Consider the following 12,317-nt stretch of genomic DNA (forward strand, 5'->3'; position numbering starts at 1 on the left):
TAAAGAAACTTGCATCTGTATGATTTCGCCGTGGATGTCATCTTCCGGTGGGATGCGGGAAGTTAAAGTTGTCATGAACTGGCTTTTGTTCTTTTTTTAATACTTCTCTGTGGTCAACTAATGACGTTTGTGTGGTCTTTCCATTAAAAACACCATAACTTAACTTATAAGTAATAGGCTATTTTCTACACTGGTTTTGAGGCCCTCTCCTGAACCCTGGATTTTGATGGGCGTGCCCACTGGAGACATGGAAGTAAACGCCCACAGCTAGGATTGGATAAGATTTGCATATTTAATGAGCTTCAGCTCCTGTCATATGTACGTTCAGTTCACACGAGGGAGGGGTTGTTTTGAAAGCAGCAACCAGAATGATTCAAGTGTCTTTATCAAACAAACACAATGATTTATTTCTCATCCACCCACGATTGATTAGACTATTATTTTTGCATTACATAGCCCGCACGATCGATCGATACGTGCACACCCTTCAAATGTCAAGTCCAGAGAGAGTGAACAAAAGAAAGGAATATAATGAGATTCATCGGCCTGCCCGGGACGTTGGGCTTTGCGAGCCCTGGCCCATTCTTGTCTGAGTCCAACGGGCTAAAGGTATGTTCTGTTAGACACGTACACATAAGCAAAACGATCTATAACAATGCAATAATATTACATATAAAAACACATTTTACTCACATAAGTGTGCTGCACCATTCCTCCTGTCAGATCCAATATAGAAGAATAGCATTGTGAGATTTGTTTACAAACGATCCCGCGTTGAAATAAAGCGAACACCATTACTTCCCCACGTCAGCTGGAACTTCATTAAAAATAAAGTTCAACCACACATTCCTAATATTAGGATCTGAAGGATGTGTTCTGTGTTCTTCCCATTGACTGTAGGTTCTTCCACAACCAGGAATAGTGTAATATCTTGCTATATTCTTCGGCATGTTTATTGCTGCTGGCTAGCGTGATCCGATGAGTCGGTGGGCGGGGCTACTGAATTACACGCGCTTATTCTGTAGAGGCGGTGTTTCGTCAGTCGATGACATCAAGATGCGAACACGATCGTTTTCTGGGCCTGGTGTCTATAAAAGCTTTTCTTTGACTAACAAGGAAGTTTTCAGCTCTGAAACTAATGGGATATTCTTATATTACCATGACCTTTTATATATCAAAAGCTCAAGGGAAAGTTTATTTCTCAATTCATCACCCCTTTAAAACTTAAAACTACCATTCTGCCCATTAACTTTATATATGTTCAACGACTGCTTTCTACCTTCCTGCAGTAAAAGGTAACAAAGAAAAGGGGGTGACCTAGAGAATGAGAAACTATTGAAGGAAAATATCCATTACTCCCCGGTTCTGCCTCCAAACTGTGTATAGTTTTAAAGATGTTGCTGTTCAAGCATGAATGTTTACTATTTTGTAGAGGATGCGTTTTGGCAGTTTATGTAAAGACTCTTTAGCTCACAGATACAAGACCTGGGAATTAATTTCTAATTAAAACAATTTATTACATCTCACTTAAACATTTATATTAATGTTATACATTGTAGGCCTACTTCCTGTATATGTGCATGTGTGAGGCCTGTTTTCACTCACTACCTCAGAAACATATTTACTGAAATGGAGCAGACTGTCTAAACCTGTTGAGTTTCCTAAAGCTATTGAAGATCTTTCCTCGCAAGTGGTGAAGAGATTTGTTACTTATATGTAAAATGCAACAGTAAAATGTTCATTTGTCATCAGCAGCTTTTATTGGTCACAATGAATGATGGGAGTATTTAATGTTCACAGCATTTTAATCCCCATCCGTCACATCTTCAGCTTCTGCGCTTTTTTGGTATCAGAGGTGGGGGTGTGTGATGTGGATCCATCACTTTATCGGGCTGTAGAATATGGAAAATAATATTCAAATTTATTGTATCAACATCTTATAAAGTGTGGTAAACTCTAAAGTAATTTGTTTGACTATAATGATCATTATCTTGTTTTAAATGCAAACAGTCTAAAATCCAACGACTGCAGTCTTACCTGTTGTAACTGGAAGATCCAGCTTTGGTAGTCCTCGGGGTAAATACAGGAGATGAGCAGAGGCTCCATCAGTTCACCTGGAAAATATATCACTCCAGATCAGCATACAGATTATTGGGCTACAAAAGTTTAGAAAACACACTCGTAAAGTTAGCATGTGGCTTGAAATCTGTCAGAAAAGTGCATAGAAGACTATAAAGTGGCCTACATGAATCATGGCTCTCACAGGCTTTTGATAACTGCCATAACTTTGGTGCAATGGCATTTTATATGAATTACCTCTTTAAACAAATTCAGGCGATAAGAGGAACATTGAGAAACCAGTGAGCATTTATCATCACATGGCTATTTTCTGAAGGTGAGTCACAAACCCCTATATGACTACCACAGGTCACTTGATTTCTGACTCTTAGAACAACAAAACATGCAATGAATCCAACTTTGGCTTTATTAATATTTATGGAAAAACAATATATAATAATATATAGCTAGTATATCCTAATATACCCCAGCAAATGGCAAAACTAATAATTAAGCCAAATGGTTTGAATGTCATGCAAGTATTTCAAGAGTATGCAAGAGTATTTTCTGGGTTCTCACGACAAGTAATAGTAAAATGACTGATAACAGATAAAGATAACACAAATGTGCTGAAAGAAAGTACAGACCATTACCACAGAAACAAGCGCAGTGTGTGATGTAAGAACTACACCACACGACACTATATATAAATAGTGCTGTCCAAAGCTGCCCATTTAAATTGCTCTCTCATAATGCCATTTGTAAATAATTAAAATTGCATATTTTATATATATGCCATTTTAATTATTTATATTACATTCAATTTAGAGGTAATGTCCAAGTGTTGTATTTAGAATATGAGATTAATGTATTCATTTAGAAAGATACATACCTGTGAGTTCAAACTCCAGTCTGCCAGGTAGTGCCGATCTTTCCATGGCTTTAATGCTCTTTAGTGGCAGACGACCCTTCAGTATAAAATAAAACAACAGTATATAAACCTCATTGTCAGTATCTTGGCACCACTTATCAAACTTATTTTTATTGGCCATTTCACAAGAAGTTCTTAAAAGGATAGTTTACCCGAAAACTTAAATTACTCACCCTCATGTCGTTACAAACCTGTAAAACCTGTCATCTTCAGAACACAAATTGAGATATTTTTTTAAAGAAAACTGGGATTCTTTGACCCCTCCATAGACAACTATTTAATTAACACTTTCAAGGCCCAGAAAGGTAGCAAAGATTGAACATTGAGTTACAATGGAAACTGTAAGATACTGGCACAGGCTAGAATTAAATTGTTGAATAAGTTGTTATAAGGCCTATCGCGATAGTCAATAAATCAATTAATCGCACGATAAAACAATTAGCAATAATTTTTCCGGCCGTGATCATTTCCATTTGCATGCTTGTTTGTGTTCCTCGTCTCTCTCGCTCGCTCACTGCGCGCGCATCGTTCGTTTGGGGCATATACAGTAAAGTTTGGGGAGGTTTATACTCGATACGCAGAGGCGTGAGTAGACGTCATGCTCGGCCAGATTCGCCTGGAACTCGAGCTTCTTCGGTTACAAAGCCTTACGCAAAGTTGCAAAATTTGACATGCACACTGCCAAGCGAAATGTGGTCTCGCGTTGACGTAATTTTTGCCGCGGGCACCCTCGCTCGTGCGGATGCGAGTATAAACAAAGAGTTGCACTGAAGTTGGCAGTTTGATAAATGCAAGGTAATTCTTCAGTTAAATCTTTATGTGCTAAAAAGGCACATAAGTGCTGTAGAGATAACAATAGGTCTACACAATCTCCTTTTTTGCCAAATAAATGAAAAGCATGTCAATGTCTTCTCTCTCTTGCTGTTTCAAAATCTCACCTAGCTTTCCTCAGAGATGGTCAAGTCGAGTTCAGTTTGTGCATAATTACATGATATAAAAAAATGTAATACTGTAAATAAGTATTTGAACACCTGAAAAAATCAATGTTAATATTTGGTACAGTAGACTTTGTTTGCAATTACAGAGGTCAAACGTGTCCTGTAGTTTTCACCAAGTTTGCACACACTGCAGGAGGGATTTTGGCCCACTCCTCCACACAGATCTTCTCTAGATTAGTCAGGTTTCTGGCCTGTCGCTGAGAAACACAGAGTTTGAGCTCCCTCCAAAGATTCTCTATTGGGTTTAGATCTGGAGACTGGCTAGGTCCCGCCAGAACCTTGATATGCTTCTTACAGAGCCACTCCTTGGTTATCCTGGCTGTGTGCTTCAGGTCATTGTCTTGTTGGAAGACCCAGCCTCGACCCATCTTCAATGCTCTAACTGAGGGAAGGAGGTTGTTCCCCAAAATCTTGCAAAACATGGCCCCGGTCATCCTCTCCTTAATACAGTGCAGTCGCCCTGTCCCATGTGCAGAAAAACACCCCAAAGCATGATGCTACCACCCCCATGCTTCACAGTAGGGGTGGTGTTCTTGGTATGGTACTCATCATTCTTCTTCCTCCAAACACGTTTAGTGGAATTATGACCAAAAAGTTATATTTTGGTCTTATCTGACCACATGACTTTCTCCCATGACTCCTCTGGATCATCTAAATGGTCATTGGCAAACTTAAGACGGGCATGGACATGTGCTGGTTCCGTGTCATGCATGATTTCAAACCATGACGTCTAAGTGTATTACCAACAGTAACATTGGAAACGGTGGTCCCAGCTCTTTTCAGGTCATTGACCAGCTCCTCCCATGTAGTTCTGGGCTGATTTCTCACTTTTCTTTGAATCATTGAGACCCCACAAGGTGAGCTCTTGCATGGAGCCCCAGTCCGAGGGAGATTGACATAGCTTCGTCCATTTTCTAATGATTGCTCCAACAGTGGACTTTTTTCACCAAGCTGCTTAGCAATTTCCCCGTAGCCCTTTCCAGCCTTGTAGAGGTGTACAATTTTGGCTCTAGTGTCTTTGGAGAGCTCTTATGTCTTGGCCATGTTAGTAGTTAAATTCTTACTGATTGTATGGGGTGGACAGGTGTCTTTATTCAGCTAACTACCTCAAACAGGTGCATGTAATTTAGGATCATAAATGGAGTTGAGATGGAAATTTTAAAGGGGGGGTGAAACACTCAGTTTCAGTCAATCTCATGTCAATCTTGAGTACCTATAGAGTAGTATTGCATCCTTCATATCTCCGAAAACACTTTAGTTTTGTTATATTTATAAAAGAAATATAGGCTGTACTGAGTCTTTCCGAAAAAAACGAGCGCCTAGAGGCGTATCGTGTGGGCGGAGCTAAAGAATGACAAGCGCACACAAAGAGGTGACGTCCTCAAGTGTGGAGAAGAAAATGTTACCCTTATAAACCATGGCTTTCAATCAGATTCAACTAATACATATATGATCCAGAATCAGATCCGGAGGCTGAAATAAATTGAACAGGAGAAGCAACAACAGCAGGACGTCCGTCTCTGTGGTATGTACTGTACTGTATTTAGTGGCCTGTCAACATTTGTGTGGGTTTACTCGCAGTTTATGAGGACATGATTTGGTTTATGGACAATTGTATGCGACTAAACCTTAGCAGTAGCAAGCAAAACGGTTTTGAACGTCAGACTAGTGTAACGTTATAACAATGGAATAACCGTTAGCGCATTTGAATGACGAGGCACCCTTTGTGAGAACCTCCCCTAGGTTTAAGTTTGGGTGGTTTTACAATAAAAAAACTGACACCTATATTGGTCAGCTAAACAAATGTATTTAAACACTCACCATAGATTGCATGCTCCATTGATAAATTAACTAACGTTATACACGATCGTGTTGTTTACTGATGTTTACACGACGATAGCCAACAACATAGACATTTGAAGCAGTTTTACTCACCACCTGCTTCCAAAGCAGGACCGAACCTTTATCGCCGGGACCACTCCGTCAAAAATACACTTCTTTGGTAACTGTTGATTTCGTGAAGTCCTGTGACAGCAGTGACAGTGGAGATCCACTTTTGCGACACGACTGAAGTGTGGTGTGACGCTTCCCTTCATTTCTGCTTTCAAATCGGTTCAAATGCAGCGCTGCCTTCCCGAAATGCTGTGCTGAAGAGTTGAAGTCGCTTGATGTCACCCATAGGAATAAAGTGGTGCGCGGCGCAACCATAGATCTGCACCTGAGAGCAGTGTTTATGGGCGTGCATTTGGTCTCTCGCTCTAGTCACGCGTGCGCACCCTTCCGGTAGAAGAGCCCGTATAGCCTATACAAGGACCTTCCGCTCTGTCGACGTCAAGCCGACCCATACTCGAAAAAAACTCTCCAAACCTTGTGAGAAACTGGAAGGAGTATTTTTGACACAGAAATACTCCATCAAACGTCCAACTTAGTTTTTGAAACTTTGTCTATGTTTAGGATGGGAATCCAAGTCTTTAACAGTGTAAAAAGCTCAGTATTTATGAAACAGCATTTCACCCCCCCTTTAAAGGCAGACTAACAGGTCTTTGAGGGTCAGAATTCTAGCTGATAGACAGGTGTTCAAATACTTATTTGCAGCTGTATCATACAAATAAATAGCTAAAAAAATCATATATTGTGATTTCTTACAGTGTCTCTCACAGTGGACATGCACCTACGATGACAATTTCAGACCTCTTCATGATTATTTCCAAGTGGGAGAACTTGCAAAATAGCAGGGTGTTCAAATACTTATTTTCCTCACTGTAAAATGTTGTACGTTTTCATAGTTAAATAGTCTTTAGAAATGAAAAAAGTTTATTGATCTTTCAAAAGGTGTACCTGCATTATTATGCCATTATCATTATTTTAGATGAAAATGGTCACAATAATATCGTTTATTGCAATAATTTCTTGGCCAATTTATCGTCCAGCAAAATTTTGTTATCGTGACAGGACTAGTTGTTATTTTGGTTTATTTTTGTGCACAAATAAAAATCACTGCATAAAATTAAGGTTGAACCACTGGAGTCACATGGACTATTTTAACATGGGTTTCCTATTTTTCTGGGTCTTGAAAGTATGAATTAAATTGTTTATTAAAGATAAACGAGGTTTGGAACGACATGAGGGTGAGTAATTAGTGACATTAATTTATTTTTAAGTGGACTATGCCTTTAATGGAAAACTGAAAGTTTCTTTGGGGAAATAAAACATTTTTATTCTATGGCTTCACAGTGAACCTTTATTTTTAAAGAGTGTACTTACTGAGGCTGACAAATACATTTCTATGGCTCATAGTTGTAGACATATTGCTGATAGTGCAGTGTTCTGTCTAGCTTGTTGTTTAGTCAGCAAAATTATCTCACCTCATATTTCACACGTACATGATGACAGTCGAGAGATAGAATGAGGAGGTCAAATGGGAAAAGCACAAGCAAACGCTCCTGAGGTCCCTGCAAAAGCCGGTCCTGATGTTTGAAAGAAGCATGTTTAGTAACATCCTGAATTACACCACTCTCAATTTATAGTCAGCAGTCTGACCTGTGGGTATACGTTGTTGATGTGCACCAGTGAAAGGTATTTCGGATAGCCCATGTGCTGAATGGGCGTCCCCTCCCACTGCAAGATCGGAGAACGCAGCAAGTACCTTTTAAGCTCCTCCTTCTTCCAGTTTTCATCACATGGCACCTGGAATAGTGAAAATAAAACTGAAATAAAAGATCCCAATTCTGTTTTACTTATCTGGTCCTTTGGGCAAAATAACTTGTGTTCATTCAGGAACAAATATATTCCCAGACAGCAACATAGTGTCTGCCCGGATCCAGGCCACATCTGGTACATGTGAAATCAACATGTACTAGATGTGAGCCGGATCTGGGTAGACACTATGTTGCTGCCTGGGTTTGACCATGTTTGAGAATTGTATATTTCAGATATGCAAGGCTGAATAATATGTACCAGGTATGAGAGAGCACTATGGGACGGGCTCAGCTGTTGCCTTAGAGATTTGTTTCTCCTGTCCTCAATACTATCCATCCAGGCTTTTGTTTCAGCAGCACTAGCACAAATGAAGATCTTTGAGTCCACCATAGGTCCTAGAGTATATCATAAATATAGGTGTACTATGGTCAAATATTTTTGTGACTTCGAAAATGTCATATTCAGGGTTAATTTAGAGATTCAATTTTTCTCTTCAAGTTTTTTTAGAGGGGCTCTCACCACTAATCTCAAACATATGTGGAGAACTGGGCTCCTGCTGTGAGATCAGATGCACCTCAATGGCCGAGAGAGGAAGAATGCCCTGTGAGAAAACACAGATGACAGTTTAAAGTGACACTCATGCTGTTAAACATTTCCTTATACTTAGAAAGAGTCTTACCTCATAAATAAAATCACGATTAGGGCTGTCCAAAGCGAGGATTAACAAATGGAAAGAAAATAAAACCAAATATTTTTCGCTCATAGCCTGCAGACAGAAATCATAATGCATACAAATTACAGTTACTGAATTATGATTCGGCACAAAACACTAAGCAAAGGCATATTTTTCACTTATAGTGTAGCAAAGTTAGAGGCAGTTGAATTGTTACCTTTGTGTATCCACTGTGTAAATACACAGAAGATGAGTGGATAATGTCTCCATAGGTGTGTGGTGCCTGTCCTTCCCATTCTCTGATTGGCTGAGTGTACAGCCTGTGATGGAGCTCTTTTTTTGTCCAGCTCCAAATAACCATCTGAGAAACAGAAGTACAACAAATTAAAAAAAATAATCCACACCATAAAATTATATAAAGCGCATGTAAATGTTGACAAATCTACAGAATCTTTTTTTTTTTTTTTTTGGAGAGAGAGAGAGAGAGAGAGAGAGAGAGAGAGAGAGAGAGAGAGAGAGAGAGAGAGAGAGAGAGAGAGAGAGAGAGAGAGAGAGAGAGAGAGAGAGAGAGAGAGAGAGAGAGAGAGAGAGAGAGAGAGAGAGAGAGAGAGAGAGAGAGAGAGAGAGAGAGAGAGAGAGAGAGAGAGAGAGAGAGAGAGAGAGAGAGAGAGAGAGAGAGAGAGAGAGAGATGATGAAGACATACTTGTGAATGGTTGTGTTTTGTTGTGTCCCTCACAGAGACAGGATCTGGGTCCTTGCACAAGATACAGATTCAGAAATGGAAAACTATTATTCAGGGCAGACATTAGATTAATCTAGATCTATGTGAATACAGCAACAACAAAAGTAATTCATTAGTTACTTTAATGCACCCAAGCGAAACATAAAATATCCAATTGTTACAGCATTACGCATAAAATATAAGTGGCATTTGCTCTTTGTACCATTTCTCAATAAATGCTAGTTGCTTTGATCTTTTATGCAATTTAGAGATATCAATAGATTTTTAAGTGTCCAAATACACTTTATAGTTACTGTGTTTCTGTATAATCGGTTCTTTTTTTTCTTAGAAATATAGCTACACCCTTTGCCACTTCCTGTGTACTGTCTTACCTCCTGCTTCAATTGCCTCACTGAAGGACAACGATGAGGACCTTCATTTGTGCCATTCCTGTTGGAAATCTGGAGTCTGCTTTCAGCAAGACTCCAGAGCCTGAAACAGCAGATGGGCAAACAGTCACTTTATCTTGCAGCATAACAGTTAAAGATTTAAGAAACACAATGAAAATTGTGTGCTGTACAATAGGGAGAATATATCACCTTATGAAACAATTCAGAAGTAACCCATTTTCTGTGATTGTGTGGGCACTTCCAATTCACCTTGTGTGCCAGAGAAACAAGAGCACTTATGTTTGAACTTCTGTTTTTGCGGTATTTCTGTTTATTTATATTGCATTGCTGTTGAAGAGTAATTTGTTGGTGAATTGGATTTACTTATTGTAGTGTTAGCATGAGCATTGTTATGTTTGAAGCTGGTCATAAATTATGTTTTTATTAACAAGGTTCAGGAGGAGCTCGTTCAGATATTTGACACAAGTGGAGAACACTAATCAACAACAATAGCCTATACGCAGCAGTCTTACCTCCGTTTTGTTGACAGTTTACCAGCATCCCTCCACCACTTCTATTTTAGTTCCAACTACTTACATACAAGGGACGTATTCTGGGTTTGGGCCAAATTCCGAGCTCAAAGCACCTCCCCCTGGACAGCGCGCCAAATACACATTTAAATTTACTCTCCATAAATTACATGTATTCTAAGTGTGAACTTGTGAAATGCCAGTAGGAAGATTTTAAAACATTCATTAATCCAAAAGATCTTACATACCTTAAAAATAATTTTTACGCCAGATCAGGTAAAATGTTTTTTTATGGTGACAACTGAATATATATTCTATATTTTAGAATGTGTAATATTTTCAGTTACTAAAAATAACCATAAAGTTCATCCTAATCTAGTCTGGGAAACAATTGTATCCATTTGGATACCACAAATATAAACCTATAGTCAGTACATATACCTAACAGATATACATATCACAGCCTGAGGCCAATGTTTTTATTACAAATTCTTTAACAGCACACTTCAGCAAACACTTTGTATGAGGTTTGTTTCCTGAATGTTGCTTATTTCATCCCCAGACCAGACCCTCTGTTCCCGCTGCTTTTACCCATGCTGCTTGCTGGGGAAGTGCCCAGATATAAGCAGCTTACTGTGGGTGGTGAATGACAAGCAGACATCCGCCATCTGACCCTCAATAGGCCCTACTTTTAAGCTACACTCAGAACCCATACAGACACTTTAACAGGTCTATTGTAAGACCATTACCCCCCCAAAAGGAGCGATGTAACGTTGTAATTACTTCAAACTAAATTCTGATGCAGTTGCATACCTGCATATAAACAACCTGTGTGTATTTCCGCAGATTGGCTGTTGTCTGATCACCGTTTTTCTGCTAGTTTAGCCACATAAAGCTTATGAGCTCTGATTAACTCCCACTCTAATCCCTACAGTCTCCTAATGAGAGGATTGAGGCTTCCAGCTCGGAGTAAGACACCAGACTGCTCAAACACACTTGGCTCCTTTAATTAGCTATACTAGCTGCATTAGTTCTGCCTCATTTCGTGTATGAGAGGCTCTAATGAGATCTAGCTGCAAGTCGGCTGCCCATCCATGGTAAACACCATCATAGTGAATGGAATAAAACAACTAAATCTTACACAAGAAGCTCAAGATGTTTCACACAGTTTCATCAGATCCATTTCAGATAGACAGAATCAAGCAGAATGGCTTGATGCGGAAAGTCTCTGTAAATAACTTAATGGCTGAAACTGAAACTGTCACACGGTTATTTACCATAAAGACCATCACTCTAAGAATATTATATATTTATGTGTGTTTGTGTATTTTAAAAAAGTCTAACAAACATTCGCTACTCCACTAGTAATCCACTTCCATTTTAACATCCGCATGATTATGAATAAATAACCCTTTGTGGTTTTCAGTATGTTATCAAACATTACCTAACACTCTGAAAAGAGGAAGTTCTGTTACTTAGTATATTTTGGAAGCCTGTCTTTCAACTGAACTGCATAAGCAAAAAACAACAACAACCATGCGGCAGTCAATCTCTTACCCTGCATTGTTGATTTCCAAGAGTTCGATCTCATCTGGGCCAACTTCATCGGTTCCCGTATGCCTCTGGGTCACACTGCAGCATCCCATAGCTTGTCTGCACCTTACCTCTCCTTTCCACACACACGTCCCCAATGGCTTCTCCTCTAAACTACACACTGAGGGCCATCTGGTCACCCCCACACGCCCCACACCCCAACAGTCTATAAGCAGGGTTCAAGAATGAGATGCACAGAAGCCTGAATAAAGTGTCTTGCAGTAAAAGACATTGAACCGAAGCCAACGTTGGGCGAATGAAGAGGAGCGAGAGAGGTGTATGAAACTATCAAGCACAGCAGTTACACACAAATGTTGCACTATTTCTTCCTGTTGCTATCAGCAGTGACGCGTGGCAGCGGCCAACACAACTTCCTTACTTCACTTAGTTTCATCTGTGAGTGAGCTTGAAAACATTGAACGGTTTGTTTTTTACTTTGATTTTACACATGTGGGACGCAAGCAGCATCAATAAAGCAAATCCCACTTAAGATTATGATTACACCTCATGAAGTCAACACACAAAAGTTAGCCACAACAACAAAACCCCAGCTGAATCTCAAATGTGTTTAGTGGTGGTAATGGGTGGGTAAACGTAGAGGTATAAGCTGGTGTTTGCTTTTTCGCATATGCCATAGATAAAGGAAGAGGGAGGGTCCTGTGGCTTCATCTTCAACACACAGACAAAAAATGTGTGGTGTCTGAACTTCAGTCAAAAAGAAAGT

The 12,317-nt window shown here is 39.5% G+C and overlaps 1 protein-coding gene across 2 annotated transcripts in view; it reads right to left on the minus strand.

Moving 5' to 3' along the window:
- Positions 1 to 1,204: 1,204 nt before the first annotated feature.
- LOC137078693 (probable pleckstrin homology domain-containing family N member 1) overlaps positions 1,205 to 12,317 on the minus strand; it is a 12,908-nt gene continuing 1,795 nt past the window's right edge. Inside the window, exons 1-12 of one of the 2 annotated variants that reach the window (XM_067446233.1) lie at positions 11,558 to 11,917; positions 9,474 to 9,573; positions 9,064 to 9,114; positions 8,577 to 8,720; positions 8,366 to 8,452; positions 8,206 to 8,287; positions 7,945 to 8,081; positions 7,528 to 7,674; positions 7,353 to 7,454; positions 2,951 to 3,026; positions 2,038 to 2,114; positions 1,206 to 1,892 (exon numbers count right to left, since the gene is read on the minus strand). In XM_067446233.1, the coding sequence (XP_067302334.1) occupies positions 1,827 to 1,892; positions 2,038 to 2,114; positions 2,951 to 3,026; positions 7,353 to 7,454; positions 7,528 to 7,674; positions 7,945 to 8,081; positions 8,206 to 8,287; positions 8,366 to 8,452; positions 8,577 to 8,720; positions 9,064 to 9,114; positions 9,474 to 9,573; positions 11,558 to 11,646 (1,158 nt within the window). In that variant the 5' untranslated portion in view covers positions 11,647 to 11,917 and the 3' untranslated portion in view covers positions 1,206 to 1,826. Of the gene's footprint in view, positions 1,893 to 2,037; positions 2,115 to 2,950; positions 3,027 to 7,352; positions 7,455 to 7,527; positions 7,675 to 7,944; positions 8,082 to 8,205; positions 8,288 to 8,365; positions 8,453 to 8,576; positions 8,721 to 9,063; positions 9,115 to 9,473; positions 9,574 to 11,557; positions 11,918 to 12,317 lie in introns of those variants that run through there. The other variant, XM_067446234.1, reaches the window with a different exon arrangement.

This window comes from Pseudorasbora parva, chromosome 6 (assembly GCF_024679245.1).
Source record: "Pseudorasbora parva isolate DD20220531a chromosome 6, ASM2467924v1, whole genome shotgun sequence".
Lineage (NCBI taxonomy): Eukaryota > Metazoa > Chordata > Actinopteri > Cypriniformes > Gobionidae > Pseudorasbora > Pseudorasbora parva.